This window comes from Lissotriton vulgaris, chromosome 10, assembly GCF_964263255.1.
Source record: "Lissotriton vulgaris chromosome 10, aLisVul1.2, whole genome shotgun sequence".
In the NCBI taxonomy this organism is placed as follows: domain Eukaryota; kingdom Metazoa; phylum Chordata; class Amphibia; order Caudata; family Salamandridae; genus Lissotriton; species Lissotriton vulgaris.
Genome location: NC_141698.1, coordinates 547,889,138 through 547,908,253, shown reverse-complemented (window position 1 = coordinate 547,908,253; position 19,116 = coordinate 547,889,138). Strand labels below are relative to the sequence as shown.

At 44.9% G+C, this 19,116-nt stretch overlaps 1 protein-coding gene across 3 annotated transcripts in view; it reads right to left on the bottom strand.

Moving 5' to 3' along the window:
• SLX4 (SLX4 structure-specific endonuclease subunit) overlaps positions 1–19,116 on the bottom strand; it is a 590,413-nt gene that overhangs the window by 543,296 nt on the left and 28,001 nt on the right. For all 3 annotated transcript variants that reach the window (XM_086941400.1, XM_086941399.1, XM_086941398.1), the window contains exon 3: positions 12,763–13,131. In XM_086941400.1, coding sequence (XP_086797526.1) covers positions 12,763–13,131 — 369 coding nt within the window. The remainder of the gene's footprint in view (positions 1–12,762; positions 13,132–19,116) is intronic.

The window sequence follows — 19,116 nt, the reverse complement described above, 5'->3', positions numbered from 1 at the left end:
GCCATGGTTATGTCGTCATAATCCTGTTGTCAACTGGAAAAACAAGACTTTCAAGTTCTTGCCTGAGTTCTGCCAGGATCATATGGTGCTTGGTCCTTCTACTCACGTGACTGTTCTATCCACCCCTTATTTGGTGGCTACGGCCGTGGAAACTAATGTGCAACTCCCTGATGAATACAGTCTCTACAGAGATGTGTTCAGTGAAGTTAAAGCAGAAACCCTTCCCCCTCACAGGGAGTAACATTGTCGCATAGACTTGATAGAAGGGGCTACTGTGAGAAGGTGGCCTGATATGCAGTGCTCACTATTCTAGTGAACACTATGTATCAGTCCAGCAACCCTTATTGATGATTGGTTGTAAGTCAACCTTATAGACCAGCTATCCTAGTAGCGTGGATACGAGCAGTCTAAGGCTAAAGACTCGAGAGGGCGTGTTAAGCCAGCTGTTATACCACACATATACCCCTTGAACACCAAGTGAAAGGACACCACACAAGTGTTATGAAAATAAACAGTGTATTTATTAAAATCACAACAGCCCTGTACTCTTTATGAGGACAGGGTACTAAGCACAAAACAAAACTCTTACGAAAATACTTAAGTTAGCACAGTATATACAAATGCCCGAGGGGCACGGAAAACCATATACTCTGAAAGTGGAATGCGAAATTACTAGCAGGTAAGTACAGTACTAATAGGCTTTGGAATCGCTAGGACTTGACTATAGAATCGTTAGATTACTTCTAGGAGACCCAGGGGACTCGGGTGCAGAGTGTGCACTCTCACGCGTGATGCGGGACAAAGTCTATGGTAGCTAGTAAAGACAAAGTTAGTGTTCTCGGGCGAACCCGACCTGGTAGGAGGAAAACGAAAGTGGATTCTGACCCTTGGATAGTGAGGCTATGCTGGGGCACCGAAATGCCGAAGTTACCTAGCCCAGGGGCTGCAGCTGCTTATGTCTCAAAAGACGTCGGGAGTCCTCGTAGACGGACCAGGAGCCTGGAAGAAAGATGCTGGCAGGCGACCAGTGAAGAGAGTTCGAAGTGATCCAAGCCTGGATCTTGAAGATAGATGACACCTGAAAGCAGAGGGGACCAAGTTCGTGACTACTAGCCAGTAGTCAGGTGGCACCAGGAGGGCACCGGATGGTAGTCACCTCGACTAGGTGAGTGGGTGACGCTGTGCTCTGCAGATCTCACGGACCAGGAGGCGTTGTCGGCGACCAGGATGGAGGAGCGAGCTGTCCCACGATGGATGAAGCTGTCGGCGTCGCTGGACCCAGGATTGGGCAACAAAGCCTTGGCAAATTCAAGCCCACGCGGTGGACTCAAAATGGCGTCTGGAGTGGACCAGGAGGGTCCGGGGTGCTTCTCTTGAAGAAGGAAGCAAGGGCCAGTCTGGAGCAACCAGACCAGCAGCAGTGATGTCGTCGGGCGTCGTTCAGAAGGCCACAAGCCAGCGGGCTAGTAGCCAAACAACGCGGTGAGCAGCAAAAAGCAGAAGGGCCCCACTCAGATCGTGGAGATGCTGGAGGGCTGATCTTCGGTGCTGGAGCTGCTCAGGGTCGGGGCTTCTCGGACCCCAAAGCACTCACCAGAGGGACACTCGGCGGGCTTGTTGTGCAGAAGTCGTGCAGTCTTGGCGATCGTCGGTCCCTCGAGGTCTCGTCGCACTCACGGTTCTCAGCTTGGCTGTAGAGGTGAGTAGAGGTCAGAGGTGCCAGGGAAGCCGGGTCTCGTCGTGCTGGGTCGTCGGCTTCCTGAGGAAGGACTTGCAGCAGACCGCAGTGTTCTTGATGGTGCCTGCGGATGCAGGGTGACTACTCCTTAGCCACAAGGGAGAATCTTGAAGAAGAAATCTTGATGTCCTTTCGCAGAAAGTCGTGTCTTGATTCCAAAGATGATCTAATTTGAACAGGGGGCCCGCTCCTATCTTTATACTAAGAAAAGAGGCTGACCCGGTGACTAGGTCCTGCCTATGGGTGGGACTAGGAGGGGGGTGGTTACACCCCTCTCCCATGCCGGACTTTCCCCAGGCCAGGGGCTGGTGTGCCCCTGGAACTGGTTCTGACCGGCCTATGCGTAGTGAGCACCGGGGTGCCACTCAGCAGTCACCTTCCTGTAAAGCCCTGCCTACCCAGGATACACAAAACCCTGTCTGGGACGGTGCTAGCACCGCCCTCGACAGGAAACCCTTTGTCCAGGCTCCCCTCGCTGGAAGGACTCCCAGCTGCAGGGGGTCAGACTCGTGTCTGTGGTGGCAGCATCCATTTTGTGGAGCTGAGGCTGCGTTTAACTTTAACCGGGGTTAACAGTTACATACATGTCGTGTCCCTCTAGAAGGGTGGAATGCTAACCCCGTCGCCAGAATTGGCGAGGGGTTAGTATTCCAATTTGTATGACACCTTACTCGACATGTTTTGATAAAGCAATACCAAAGATAGCATTTAACCGCGAGGATTATAATGCACTTAAGAGTATATGGTATGCGTTATCATGGAACAGCTATTAGGACTTGGTTCCGCAAGCTGCAGACAGGCTCAGCTCATGCCAGAGCACCATCTCACACGATTCCAAGCACTCTGCCTTCAGGATTGTCAAGGCCTGCCATAGGAGTGACTGATAGGGATCTGTGTGTCCATTTTTAGGGTTAGATATAGGTATACTATATCTACAGCAAAGGGTGATTACACGACTTTGCCCCAGCTGTCATGCAGCCAGTTGTGTCTAATTTAGGAGGCCAGCCAGGGGTGGCATAATACAAGCTTCAGCCCCTGGTAGGCCCTGGGTACACCTATGCCCTGAGTTACAGGGTCTGACAAGGTGGCCCAGTACCAATTGGTAATGCACCTAGGGTACATGTTGTAATTTAGAGAGAGAACAGCCAGGCTGTGGGTCTGATTGGCAGGCCCACAGCCAGAGAAAGTCGTAAACCAGTGAAACAAAAGCAAAAAATCTGGGTGATCATAGGATTGCAGACCCTACTCTCCTACAGCTACTATTCCTACTTGCAGGGTATACACATTGTCAGTACCGGAGACTACCCACTTGAAGGAATACATTGACCACTACCTTCGCTTGGGGTTTATCCGGCCTTCCAGATCCCCTGCAGCTTCCCCTCTATTTTTTATTGCGAAGGCCAATGGGGACCTAAGGGCTTGTGTGGATTATCGCGTCTTGGAACAAAAACACCGTACGCAACCGTTATCCACTTCTCCTCATCTCTGTTGTGCTTGACCAGGTGAGGGAAGCAAAGATCTATACCCGTTTGGACTTACGGGGGCTTATCATCTGGTCAGGGTACGTGAGGGGGATGAATGGAAGACGGCGTTCAAGACGCGATATGGTCTCTACGAATATCTGGTGATGCCCTTTGGGCTTTGTAATGCCCCAGCGGCTTTCCAATTTTTCATCAACGATGTCTTAAAGGATTACCTGGACCACTTTGTGGTGGTGTATATCGATGATATACTGATTTACTCCCAGGATGAATCCTGTCATACTGATCAAGTGAAAAGAGTTCTGGAGAAGCTGAGAGAACATAGCTTGTACGTGAAGTTGAGCAAATGTGAGTTTGGGGTACACGAGGTGGAGTTCTTGGGGGTGAACCTCAGCCCTAAAGAGCTGCAGATGTCAGATCGGAAGGTACAGGCAGTCCAGGAGTGGCCGGTTCCAAAGAAAGTGCGGGAAGTGCAGAGTTTTTTGGGATTTGCCAATTATTATCGCCGTTTTATAGTACAATTCTCATAAACGGCTGTCCCAATTACCAGGTTGCTGAGAAAAGGGGTACAATTCGCATGGACAAAAGAGGCTGATGAGGCGTTCAAGACCCTAAAGAATGCGTTCATTACGGCTCCTGTGTTGTCACATCCTGTATTGGAACATCCCTTTGTGGTGGAAGCTGACGCTTCGGAGGAAGCGATAAGGGCTGTATTGTCCCAGAGAGATCCCCTTACGGGTCATCTCCATCCTGTCGCATACTTGTCTAAAAAACTGAGCCCTGCTGAGTACAATTACACTATTGCAGAAAAAGAGCTGTTGGCCATAAAGCGTGCTTTTCAGGAGTGGAGGCAATACCTGTGGGGGGCTTGTCATGCTGTGACTGTATACACCGACCACAGAAACCTTCAATACATGGCTTCGGCTAGGCATCTGACGTAAAGACAAATGCGTTGGATGCTTTTCTTTGCGGAGTACAATTTCGTAGTGACCTTTAGACCTGGCGTTGATAATAGGAAAGCAGACGCTTTGTCCGGACAAGCAATGCCAGACGGACAGCAGGAAGAGGTCCCTCATGCCATAATTCCAGCAGCCAAGGTGTTGTGTGTGGTTCGTGCGGAGAGCTTTTTGGATGAGATTAAGAACTCCAGGCCTTTGATGGCGTGGGAAAGATGGGCTAAGATCAAACCTGGAAGGTCTGTGAGACAAGGGCTGCCTTTCCAAGGTGACTGTTTGTACCTGCCCACAGTTGAGATACAGAAGAAGGCATTTGTATGGTGTCATGTAGCGCCTATGGCTGGCCACCCAGTAGTTACTAAAACAGTGAGCCTGCTTCAAAGGTATTTCTGGTGGGACTCATTGGTTAAAGATGCTACTCATTGGGTGAGGTGTTGTGAAGAGTGTGCTAGAGCAGAGGGGGAGAATACAAGAAAGAAATGGTCAATTGATGCCCATGCCCACACCTGCTTGCCCGTGGCAGAATATAACGGGTTTGCCTTGTGATCATAGGTATTCAGCTATCCTGGTAGTGGTGGATAATTTGACTAAGATGGGCCTTTTTATTCCTTGTAGGAATCTTCCCACGGCAGGCCAAACCGCCCAGTTACTGGCTTCTCAGGTCATACGGTTACATGGCATTCCCCAGGTGATTGTGTCTGATAGAGGCCTCAATTCATTGCTCGTTTCTGGAAATTGTGGTGGAAGGCTTTAGGTGTTGATTCAGCACTTTCGACGAGCTTCCACCCACAGACCGATGGGCAGACGGAAAGGCTGAATCAAACCTTGAAAAAATACTTGCGATGTTATTCTAAGGAAGCACATGAATCATGGGTGGACTTGTTATGGATGGCTGAATTGGCGTACAATAACGCGTGGCATAGCTCCACTGGCATGTCTCCTTTCAAGGCCAACTACGGTTATGATGCCAGCACATTGCCCATCACCTTCCCACCTGAAGTAGGCAACCAGCCCACCGTGATGGCACGCATGCACACATTGAGGAGAGTACACAGAGAGGTGCAGAAACATTTGTTGAAAGCCAAAGAGGTGTATAAACGTTGGGAGGATAAGCACAGGATTCCCGGCCCTCAGTTTAAGGTGGCGGACAAGGTGTGGCTATCCACCAGGTACATCCGTTTTAAGCTAAGAAGCGTATTCCACCCGCGCTTTATTGGCCCCTATCCGATAGTGAGACAAATCAACCCTGTGGCATACAAACTTCGGTTGCCTGGCACTTTGAGGATCCATCCCGTGTTTCACATACAGCTGTTGAAGAGGGCTCTCACATCCCAGAGGAGGGCGCCCCCGCCCGTGGAATGAGAGGGTGGACCTGAGTATGAAGTGAGGTCCATTCGTGATTCCAAGATGCGAAGGAAAGTGCTATGGTATTTGGTCTCCTGGAAGGGATATTCAGTAGAGGATGACTTGTGGGAGCCTTGGAGCAATGTACATGCACCAAGAGCCACAGCTTCTTTCCATCGGAGGTTCCCGGCCAAACCTGGCCCTAGGAGGCGCTTGGGAGGAGGGCGTACTGTCAGGGTTTAGCCCTTGCGCCTGCCCAAACTACAGTTCCCAGGGCAAACGGGCCTGAAACTACAATTCCCATGAGCCTTTGCCGCCGATCGGATTTAGCGCAGTCAGGCTGAATGGGAGGTGCTCGTAATTTGTTTTGTTCGGCAGGAGCGGCTGCTCTCGTTTCTCCTGATGTTCCTATGGAAAGTTTGCATTGAGGAAATTTACAGCGTCTGGCGATCTGCCTGGGGTATCGTTACTATAGATATTGACTTGCCCTTATGTTTATTTAGAGGAGCGCCGCGCGCTCGTGTTGTGGTGCCAGTGGAGACTGTCCTGGCTTCTCTTTGGAACTGTGTTTGGTTTCGGGTCTTACCGGGCTAGGCAGGAACAGATTTGGTTGGCAATTGCTCCTGGATTGAAGGGGCGTCTGAGGCAAGTGGCGGAATGCAGGGGGAGTTCCCCGCATTGCCGTCATGAAGATATGACATTATCATAATATCTCTGTTTGCATTACAAGTGCCAAGGCGGGCGGTAGTGGCTTTTAAGCTACACCTCACTGTATTTGGTTTTGTTTGAACTGTGGAGGATTGTAAAAGGCATTCTTTGGGTGTAGATGACTCAATCTACACCAGTTGCTTTGAACTAGGATCCTGCACTTTAAATACTGTTTTCTTCACGTTCCCTTCCTGTGGGATTATAGGAAGCAGAATACTGGCCAAGAGTCAATTGGCATTATTGATAACATTACTATGAGTGTTTTCACTCTGGGGGTATGTTGCTTCTATGAATAGCATATACATAGGTTAGTGTGTTGCCATAGCCATATATGCTAACCGTGCTTCTTGTGTTATGTAGGGAACAGATGGAAGGGGGAGTACCATCGTTCGGAGAATGAATCATAGACAGCACAGGTGATAATCTATTCTAGTGAGACTTTACTGAGAGTAGACATAGGAAGTGTACTAATCTATTTTATTTGTTTTACAGCTTCCTTTTCCCTGCTGTCCCTTCCTTTACCTCCCTGGGTTTTCCCCTGTTGGGGTTTTTCCCTCACCGTATCGCTCGAATACCCTGTGTTTCTACGTTCAGGGTGTTTGGGAGGTCCGGAGGTGGAGCTTATCACTACAAGCAGATCCTGCAGAGTGCTTAACCTGACAACATTTGCATTTTCACATAATGTTTTTGGCTATATCATCATTTTGTCTAACCTGCTGCTGGGAATCGAAATTTGTGCAGTTATTGTTCTTTGTGGATAATCTGTTTTTTCATCAGGGAAAGTGAGACAGTTGTATCATGTCTCTGGCTACGTACACTGCTGCACCAAAGGGAGGTTGAAAAGGTGAGAGTTGACAGCTATGTATTTCTAATAGACTCTGGTCCACTATCATGTTATAGGTCGTCCTTTCAGTGAGTTTAGTGGAACCTGTGCTGCGTGGGTACCACAATATACTTTGGCTTCAGAGGTCTGTCATCACAAAAGCCACATGGCGCTTCAAACACCTGGGCAGCTATAGGGCACAAATGTAGTTCTTTGTTCCACCGTATCGGTCTGGGCCAAGTTACAATGCTTATCGGATGCACAGATTCATCGGGTACATAAGTAGCTTGAGATCTACATTCAAATAAACATGGGTAAGATGTAAGTTATGGCAGCTTAATTTTGAGAATTGCACACTATTTATTTGTGTTAAATGTTAAAATATAGCATGAAATCAAATATTTACTTTTCGTGTAAATTTGCACAATTTCCCATAACAAGAAAGCAAAATTACCAGAATTTCGCACACTCTTAATTTACATTAATAAAAATAAATAAAATGTCAAAGAAACAATATGGCAGTGTGGATTTCTTTACAACAGTCCATGCACGCTAAGCAGTGTGGATTTCTTTACAACAGTCCATGCACGCCAACAGTGATTAAGTGACTCAGAGACTTTTACCCCAATGGAGGCGTGTGACTAATTAATTTAAGGGGGGTATATATACACAGACACACTTTTTTTCAATGAAAAAACAATTGAAGGTTATCTATGGTATGTTATGCACAAGGTTCCTCCCACACCACCCATCATGTTTTCCTCTTGGAAACAAGCTTTTTGTTTATTCCATAGTCAAAGTGGTCTATTTAGCATAGGTGGTATCAATTAAAGGGGGCCCTGAACTTCGTCTAAATTTCAAGTGGCTTACGGTTTGTATTCAATTAATCATAACAGACATTTTTTTCCAGTGAATGTCTATGTGTTTTATTGTAAATCGCTTCAGTCACCATCCATTTACCAATTTGGCACTTTGCAAGGCCATTGGATGTGCACAGTGGTGTTTGGCTGAAGGGCAAGTACACAGTCAGACAACCCCCTACGGCACATGGGTTGATTAAAAATGTTTACGGTAGAGGCATGAAACTTGCCATGTCAGACTAACTTAAGTGAATGCCAAAAAAAACCAAGGTTTTTTTATTAGGGTTTAGCATGGCAAGTTTTGGGAAGACAACTCATGGGAAGGGGAGGAGGGAAATGAGGGTGGTGAGAAAAGTGACTTTCCCATTTAACTCTCATTGGTTTCTTAGCATTATTCTGCAAAAAGAAAGAGAATCGGCGGAACAGATGCACATCAAAGTAGGCATGAAAGCAGAACTTTACTCTAAGGTGTATCTTTGCCCAGTTTGGTGTAAATCTACTCAGTAGCTTTCGAGAAATCGGTATTAAAAAATGTGTCAGGTGGGACTGTAAGGGTAAAAAAAGTTAGGGAGTCTGTTAGTCCATGGATGGTCTCCAAACCCAAATGCAAAAAACAACATCATTTCATTAGCAGGTGTACAGCACTAGCCCACTTGGACTTACGTTTGTCTGGTCTGACAAGGCCCTTGAGGACCCCGCTCCCGTAGTGTTGAAGAACCCCCACAACACACCTTTTTGCTCGCTCTCTTCATCTCTCTCTTGACACTGCTCTTTCTCGTATGCCCTCTGTTCCTTGCCAGTGTTACTCTTCTTTGTGCCCATTTGATCTCCATCTTCTATCTTCTGGGCCCTTGGTTTTGCCATCGTCTTCATCTTCTGTGACCACTGTTTTGCCACTATTTTCATTTGTTCCTGTTGTTCTGCCACTGCCTTTCTCGTTTGTGCCTTTTTTCTACTGTTTCTCTCTTTTGTGACTGCTATTTTGCCACTATTTGCCTCTTTTTTGTATCCTTATCTTTCGCTTTTTGGTGCCCTTGTTTGTCTCTTTTGTGCCCTTTTAGCCAGTGTTTAGCTCTTGCTTGTGCCCTTTGTCTTTTAAGTTTACTCTTTTCCCTTCTTTCCGCCCTTCTCTAGTATTCCCCCTCCTTCTTTTGTCGAAACATCCCCCACCACAAACTACTTACGTCTGAAGGCCTGTCCCGCCACTGCTAGCAGAACATAGCAGAGAAGGAGAGAGCTTCCAAACTGTCCAAGAGCCACCCTTAACATGCAGGCAACTTCTCAGCCGACGCCCTGGTACCATAAAAGCAAAGCCAAACAGCAAGAAACCCACCTCAAGGCAGTTGGTACACAGAAGAACTAAGGATGACCAAGCAGCACTGCATGCAGCTAGAACGCAGGTGGATATCGAGCCAAAAATACTCAGAGAAAGAGATCATCAAATCCAGATTGAGGTGCTACCACCCGTAAATCAAAAAAGCTAAGCAAAAAGCCCTTTCAGACCGCATTGATGCCAGTGCCAACAGCAGCAAATAATTATTGTCAATCAGCGATTTCACCACACCTGCAACCACCGTCAGCAGCAGCACCCCATCTCAATAACTATGCAATTACCTCTCAAATTTCTTCAGCAATAAAATCATAACCATATATGCCAATTTCAAACCTCAACCTTACCCCACTAACAATGCAGCTAGTCCACCAATCGTGGACAAAAAACACACCATGACCACAAATACCATTTCCACAGACAAAACTGCTACAATCATTAGGTCCATTCACTCCAGGGCACCATCGGACCCTTGCCTCCACCATGCCTTCAATAAAAGACTTAACCCATCAGAAAAGCTCTAGTGAGCATTCTCAGTACCTCTATTGACATAGCCATATTCCTGAACTGGAATCATGCAACTGTCAACCCGCTACTGAAGAAACCTTCAGCAGACCCGTCCAAGCTCATCAACTACCGACAAATTTCACTCCTACCCTAGAGAAAGCCATCAGCGAACCCCTCGCCAACCATTGGTTCCTTGATGTCACACAGTCCAGATTCAGGCCCAAGCATAGCATGGAGATAGGTCTCATCACAGCAACAAACATCTGGATGATCCTAGATAGAAGAGAAATTATGGCCCTCTCAGAGGCATCTGACACAGCCTTCCACCCAATACTTATAGACACCTACACAGGGTCGGCATTCAAGGCCCTACCCTCCAATGGATATTCACATTCTTAACCAAATGAATCTGAATTAACTAGCCACCTTACTCATCTCATCAGAAACCTGACCACTCAGATGTGAAGTACTGCAAGGTTCCTCATTTAGCCAGGCTCTTCAATATCTACAAGAGCCCACTGGTCGACATAATGCGCGTCCACAACATCAACATCCTCTCCTATCCAGATGACATGCAACGTATGCCTTCCCTCTCGGACAAATCCTGGACACAAGAAAAATATTCACTTTAAACATGACCTAACTGGCCACCTGGATGAAATTTGACTGTGACAAGCTCAACACCAAACAGGACAAAAGTGGTAATTTTTCACTATAGAACTCCATCTGGTGCCCTACGGACCTCAGTTCCCCCCTCAAAACACACACTAGAAACCTTGGGATCATCATAGATAACAAGCTGGACATGTCCTTCCAGGTCAACACAGTCACCCCCTCCGCTTTCATACCATGAAGATGCTGAGAAAAATCTACAAGTGGCTTCTAAACAACACAATAAAGATCGTCACCCAAGCCCTCATCAACAGCCGGCTGGACTATGGGAATGCTCTCTACACGGAGATTACAAGCCACTGAAGAGATTGCAGACCATCCAGAACATAGCAGGCAGGCTTGTCCTCAACCTCTCATACTGGTATCACATAAAACCACACCTGAGAGAGCTCCACTGGCTCCAGATACACAAAAACATATAGTACAAACTCCTCACCCACACAAAGCACTACACAACATAGGCCAGCATACCTAACAGGAGCTTACACTTCCATCCCCCCAAACATCTCCACTAAGTCGGAGTCCCACTAGCACATATCTCACTCATTCACAAAAGCAGAACAGGAGGTCGAGCCTTCTCCTATATTGCTTCTAAAGCGTGGAATTACCTCCCATTAAATATCAGAGCCTCCTCCTCTCTTATTGAGTTGAGCAAGAGCCTAAAAACCTGGCTCTCCAATTACTTCTCCTCTTTGTGTACAATGTCAGCCTCACATTCCTGGTCTGCTTCATGATACCCTCTAGGGTGATAGTACTCTATACCAATACTCATAACATAACCTAACATTAGATGAGGGGACTTTTCCCATTGTTAATTCTGTGTCCATGACCCCAAACCAAGGTTCAGGGACCTGAAATCTTCAACTGGGTAAACACAACTGAGAAAAATATGTTGTAGTACAGGATGAGCAGATTTGTCCCTGTGTTGTGGATTCATAAAAGCTCAGGCAAGGGGACACCTTCTGCTCCAAAGGTTAAAAATTTAAAAATAGCTATGTATGTATGTATGTGGTCTTGTATAGCGCACTGCTGCCCTGAGGCGTCGTGGCGCTGTAGACCACTGGGGAACCCATCCTAGCTATCCCTGTGAGATGGTCCCGACTGGGTATCTCCAAGGTGAAACCAGGCATCCCCGGCGAATGTGGGGGCCGTTGTAGAGATGAGGCAAGCTAATGCCCAGAGTTGCCGAGTGTGATCCCTGGTTAGAGTAGGCACCGAGGCGAGAATTATCGAGTCCGCTGACCCTGGTCCACGACCCTGCCGCATCGGGAATTGAACCCTGGTCCCAGACCGTTCTCTGCTTTCGGGTCTGCCGCCTCTAACCAGTGAGCCACACCACTCCACTAATTTTGCTACGGGATCTGCACACCAAAAACAGGGTTTGTGGACCTTCAGCCCTGTTGTGAGGTTCATGAACCCTGCGACAAGGGCTCTTGGACCATAGTCTGGTCCTTTCTCGAAGTTGCAGAGCTAGAATCAAGTCTGTGGACCAAGAGGGGACCAAATCAAGTCTTTAAGGCAAAGCGAACCACAAAAACAATAAAAAAAAACAAAAACACAGGGGCCAGGCCCAGCTGAAGACTTTGAGCAATGGGAGTTGATAGCCCCTGGATGAGTTATGTGTAGGACCTAGCCACAAGCCAGCTTCTTCGGCTAAATCCTGCAGTGCACAGCCAAAGGCCATACACAGCAGGGTTGCCACCCATGGTCGGTATGGCACTGAAATGGCCCATAGCCGTAGGCATCAATAATTGTGCACTGGGTCTGGCCATAGACCACGCCCCCTAGCCAACCCAAAGCACGTAAGGCTAAAGCCCGCAATGGAATAGTGTATACTTTCAAATAAGTTGGATGTGGTAGATCATCAAAAATCCCAAGAAGTTCACTGAAAGAACACTCCAATTAACTTACATTTAGTTAGGGTTAGTTATAATACTTTTATGTATCTTTTTAGAACGCCTATGAAATGCACTTAAAACCCCAGTATAAGTGAAATCTTTACAAAACAAAACTGAAAAACACTGAAATTCACTACTTAGATCGAGCATAGTAATTGATAACTCAAACAACAGCCTTTCAAATGTTAACTTATGCACCAAATACAATGCCTATGACTTCACAATATTAATACTTAAAAGCACAAGTTCATTAAATAACACCACATCCTTCACCAAATAAATACTTTGTTCATAGTGGTCTTATTGATAGGTTTAATGCTAATGTGATAATAACATTATGTTATTTATCACTGCATCTGTCACATCAAGCATAAGACCATGAGCATTGCATTTGGTGTGCAGAGTTATGGCTTGCATGGCTATCATTAACAATTAGGGAACTTACCATTATCAGACTGCTCCTGCTCTAAGACAGGTCCATTGGTTGCAGTAGTTGAACTCGCTTCTGCAGCATGTTTCAAGCGACTTGGGTCTGCTCTCTTAAACTTTTGCATCCTTTCCAAAGCAAGATCCACTGCTCGGGGACAAATAACCGCTGCTGAAGCTGTTTTCAAAGCGACTTGGCGAACAATATGCTCAGTTGGAGCCATTTTCTCCCGTGTGTGCTCAGGGACAATTTCCACTGAAGAAGAACTGATAACCATTTGAGGACGAACATCATCTACTTTATCTGTTTCTAGGTCCACTTTGCACTCCACACCTTTCCACTCATCTGGATGGATGGGTGCTGTCTGAAGTAAGTTATTTCCATCATCTGCATCAAGAAAATATTTATTGAAAATTACACATTCAGTAGAAAATCTACAGCAAACCTTCTTCCAAATGGTAAGGGAGTCACAAAATGGAACAAGCACCGATATTTAAATAATTCTGGCTTATAAATTTAAGTGTCTCTTCACTCCTTGCCTACTTTACACACTCAATACGCAATAAACGTTGCACTCTGTGTCTGATCCTTGCACTCATGCATCCATTAATTCGACCACTAAATAATTTCTGCATTCAGTCGCTTACTCATCCACAATAATACACACGCACAAGTTCAACAATCAAATAATAAAACAAATACGAAACCATGCGGTTGCCTACACCAGCCGGACATATGCTCACAATAAAATTACATTGTTTATAGCAGCAGACAGACATCTTTCAATGGCGTTGCACATAGTGTATGTTGTTTTAAAACTCCAATATGGCCCCCACATTTAGAAACAAACTATTAGCCATCTTTGATTGCTAAAAAATGATACACTAAGCATTTTACCTTTCCACAATGGATGGTCAGTGAACATCACACGGTCAGCCGTCTTCGAAAGGTACTGTGCATTGAGTATCATTGTTGCATCTATTCAAGGCGGCAACTGTTTCTAAATGTGGTGGTCATCCTGGAACAGTGACATAATGATTTACTATAGGCAATACCGTTACAAAATAGCCACCCAGTTTAGAAACAGTAGCCGTACAGGTTGCGGCAAACTGCTTATTTGATGAGTGACAAAAGGCCTGGAAGCGCTATATGGGGAGCAGCAGGGTGCTCCTAAATAAATAAATGGATAAAAATCAAAAACTGGAAAACAAAAAGGGCTGGCCCATCAACAATCACACCTAAGTGTGCTCATTTTCGCATGGCTATGCACATCTATTCAGACAAAATACAGCTACTAAGAACTAGATCTGTGATTGCATGCTAAGAGGGTCTAGCAAAGATTATCACAATGCAATGTTTTGCTCTCAGGGTAGCTCAAAGGGTGTAACAAACAATAAAACCTCTGAATAATAAGGGAATCTGTGAGATTCCATTAACAGATTACCTCTTTATGGCTTTAATACAGAGCACTGAAAATCCACGCATAAAGGCCTACAGCAATAACCAGCAGAGGCCTACTGTATTATGCAGAGGCTTTAAAACAAGGCAGCCATCAGGCAAAATAGTCATAATTATGAACATATACAAAAATGCAGTTGCTAATATTATATATTTATTTATATACCCTCTTAACAGAGCTAATAAAAACTATCAAAAAGAAATTCCTCTACCCCCAGAATTTGACAGAGGGTTCTACCTCCATGATTTGTCAGAGGAGTTGACCAACATCAAAGCATTTGCCTACTACAGTGCCCTGTTTGAACCCATGTACCACCATACCTGTTGATTAGCTTTAACAGTGCAATAACAATCCACCCTTAAATGCCTACGGTATGGAGCAGAGGCTATCCCAAAATCAATCACTGTGTATACAGTCAAAAAATTACAAATTGGCACACAAACAAACGACACTCACTACTATGAATGCCTAACATGGATTTTTATTGGGCAATCTTCAACCCACTCCCATGTCTGTTAGAAGTTGTTACCATCACCAAAATCATAGTCTACCATGGCAACCTGTGAAATTCCATGTAACAAAATGACTTTCTACAGGATTTAACACCGTGTAAAACCAATCTCCCATAAAAGGCAATTTGGCTTTAACAAATGCTTTTCACAATAAATTCAACAGGTGCCTCTTTCATAACGTTTCACAATAAATAGAACAAGCCTATTGCTCAGACATAACATTTCACAATGAACCAGTCATGCTGTAGTTAGTGTCACTGGTTTGTAACCATTAACTCAGTCCTACTGTATTAAGCACACCTTTTCCACAAGACAACCAACAGGCATACAGTCATAACATTGCAAATAAGTACAAAATTAGTTGTTAATACAATATGCAATCCCTCCTAAAATAATCTAAAAGAGATTACCTCAGGGAAAATCTCCTACCTCCAAGGCTTGCCAAAGGAATTAACCAGTACCAAATCCCTCACCTACTTTGCATTTTGAGAAATTTCATGGAACAAACCCCCTGTCTTCATGCTTTAACTTAGTACAATAACAATCTATCCCTAAATGCCATTTGGCCTAAACATATTTTTTCCCCAATACATATGTCAGACCTATGTCTTTACAAAAACAATGGAGGAGTTACCCCTCAAAAAACGGAGAAAAAAGTTCTCTCACAGCGGGTTTTAAGTGCTCAATTCAGCACAGTATGTCCCAACCTGTTAGTGGATAATGCATATCCTTATAGAAGACCCCTCACTCACCAACCTGGTTGGTGACATGCTTCATCATCGGGGTCCCACCCCATAGGCCGAGTGCCTATAGGGTGTGCTGCGACACCTGATTACAGTGGAGCTGGTTATTTTCTTTTATGTGTTCAAGGCGATCAAATAAATGAATTTAAAAAGGGCCAACACTACTCACTGCAAGTTTTTATTCTTGAGTGCTTGAACCCTGGTTAAAAAATGTGTAACACCTATGCCTAATTAGGTAGACTTCGGTGTTTATAAGAAGTGTTATTAAAAATAGCTAAGTGTGCTATGTGAAATGTGATAAATGCTATTGATTAAAAAGGTCTACATGTTTCAACCATTGTATTTATTCATTGGTTTTCGTCAGGACCGTGATGTTGAACTGGGTGGTCCGCACACGCTAAGGTGCGTCCTGCCCTAGTCCAAGGTGGAGTGCACAAATTGTGAACTTGTGTAAAATTGGTGCATTTTCTTTGTTCAAAGAAAAAACACTTCCTTGCGGTATTACCGCTTCATGGGCACCAGCGCTTCCAAGACGGCAAGAGTCCGTCTCTTGCAGCTTCTGATCATCAGACGGCAAACCTACTTGGTTGATTTCTGCAATAATTTATTAAATGTGATTTCACAGGTATTAATTCAAGGAACATTGACTTTATTCACATATGAGTACTATTATATGCATCCCAAAGCGGAAAAGGTCAGTGAACTTCTCCACATGTATAAATAGGCAGAATAAACTCTGAAATCCAATCCCTTGCTTTGTCAAACCGGTTTGAGTATTTTAATTCATTTAATTTCGTGTTCAAACTTTTGGATTGCTTTGGGCCTGCATTTCTACTGGTGCCATTGTTTGGCATTTGAAAAAGGACAGAGTCCAGTTTGGCCATTTTAAGGAGGCTTAAAAAGGCCATGCCATCAACTAGGGGTTCATGTTATGTGTATCTGCATACAAGCTACAGTTGTATGCTTACCTACATCCTCCATCTTTTTATTAGTGGGGGATCCTGTCCCACCCTGGAAAAGGTTTTATTCCTTCACTTGTCAGGAGTACATTTATGACTTTTTCCTCAGTGGGAATGAATTGAGAGGAGTTGGTGAATATTATAAGCATTCAAGTTTCTGGATGAGCACTAATTTACAGGGTTTCCCAGCCCAGAAACTACAACTTACCAACTTCTTACATCCCAGTGAATAGATTGGTTCATAAAAAATCTTTATGCTAGTGTATCTTTTAGCAAAACCAACATATGCACATGTAAGCCAAATGTGCATGAATAAGTAGCTTTGAAAATCAAGCCCATAACAATTTGACACTACAAGACAGGGTTGATCTAACTGTAAATTGCAAACCAGTAATTGATCCAGTGCTTGGTATAGGCTCAGACTAATGCGAACATGGGAATTGAAGCAAAGTGAAATGAAGTGAATTGCCCACGATTTACAAAATGTGGTGAAGTAGAGAAGGTTAGGCTGTGAGCAGTCTCAATCCTTAGTTGGTAACACAGGCACTGGACTGCAAATGTAATCTGAGTGGTAAGTAAGTAAAACTTTATTGTTTGATTAATTAAAATCATTACAATCATCCGTTTGTGGCATCACAGAATGTCAAAAGTAGCATTCATCTGAGGTTGTTTAAGAGGGAAGAGAAGAAAAAAACAAAAAACTATATAAAATTAATTCACATGATTGAACAACTTATTAGTCATATTAAAAAGGACACTTGGGAGCAGTTGTTGTCCCGTATGAGTTAGTGTCTACTAAAAATGAACACAGGGCATAAACCAGGATTATGAAGATACATAGTAGGTACTGCTAAAAACACAAATCTGCTAAAACAGTAAGAACACTACGTATGATGACTTAATGGTCCTGAGACACGTGGTGTCCATAAATTGTCTATGTAAAGAATACAGCCTCGATCGGCTGCTATTTCACGGTACAAAGGGGTAGATCATCCCATTTAATGTTGACCATTGTTTACTTGTTGGCATTCCCGGTTGTAAATCTTATTGCTGCTCTTGTCATGAACTTGGTAAACCGAATGTTAAGCATTGGGTCCGGATTCATTGATGAGAGTATGGCTTGTCTGCATGTACGTATACCCAGTTTGTTCCATTTGCTTTTTAACATGGTCTTCCGGTCATCGAGAAGTACTGGACAGTGACATTACACATGCTCGATTGATTCCTTGTCACTACCACACCCCCTGCACGCTACCTCAGTGTTTGCACGTTTCCAACTCGGCAGGTGGTACAAGAGTGGCCATTTGCCCATTCTGAGGGCCATGAATCTTTTTTTCCATAACACGGAGTAGGTACATGACAGGTATGGGGCCAGGACCCCTGGCTTGAACCATGGAATGATTTCCAAGCGTGCTTACGTTTAGCAAGTTGAGCTCTGTCCGAGTGAAAGGACCAGAGGCGAACATTCCTCTTGATATAGATTTTGAGTGCCTGCTGTGATGGATTCAGATTCCAGATTTCCTCCGAATCCAGAAGTTTTAATGAATCATGTAAATAGCGCCGGTATGTTCCACCAAGCTGGCCGACTGAGATTTCCTGCCACAGGAGGGCCTCCAGGCTTCCTTTTCTTGAACTACGCAGCTTATTGCACAGCCTAATGAATGCTCCAGCCCCTACCGCATGGTGGTCTTAAAGGCCGAACTCAAGGCGTATTTGAGCAGCGGATGAGGATTTCGGCAGATTCAACGCTTGTTTGAATGTTCTTGTTGTTATTTTATTCACAAGACTGTTGTCCTTCCCTTGCATGATCTCCTGGCCGTAGGTGTGAAAGCCAGTGATTTTTGCCTTCATGACGGTAATGAGCGGGGTCAGGGATGGCCCAGAAAGTTGTCTGGCGAGTGTCTTGAATGCAACCTGGATTGACAGAGCTTTGGCTTCTACCTCATCTCTATGTTTAGAGAAGGAGCCCTTCTGTCAATGTGGACCCCCAGGTACTTGTAAGTGGTTGCTTTTTCTACCTTCTTACCATTGTATAACCAACCGCCGCCTCTGTATTTCCTTGACCCAAAAGTGATTGGCCTTGTCTTTGTTAGATTCAGTTCTAATTTGTTTCTGATGGTATAAAGGGAAAATTGATCAAGGAGTCTTTGTAAGCCAACCCTGGTGTGGCTCAGCAGAACCAGATCGTCTGCGTACAATAGATTACTAACTCTTACCCCAACGAGTTTTGGTGGATGAGAGTTAACTTCATCGAGTGACTCTGACAGATCAGAAATGAAGAGGTTGAAAAGAAGAGGCGCTAACACGCAGCCTTGTTTCACTCCGCGTGATGTTAATACTTTCCTTGATGGGTGTGATCCGTCCCCAAGTTTTATGCAGATCCAGGTATTGGTGTGGAGCGCAATTATGGCTCGTAGCAGTATTGGTGGGATCCCCCATTTCCGTAGTTTGAGCCATAATAGGCTTCGCGGCACACGATCGAAGGCGGCCTTAAAGTCCACGAAACAGGCATGCATGAACATTTCGGAGGCAGCCGTTTTGTCCATCAAGATCGATATTGCGAGTAAGTTGGTTATTGTGCCTGATTTTTGCACAAATCCTGTCTGGTTAAAAGGTATTCGGTGGTTTTTTGTTGCCCAGGATGACAGGTCGTGAAGGAGCAGTTTGGCGTAGTATTTCGGTTCTACATCCAATAGGGT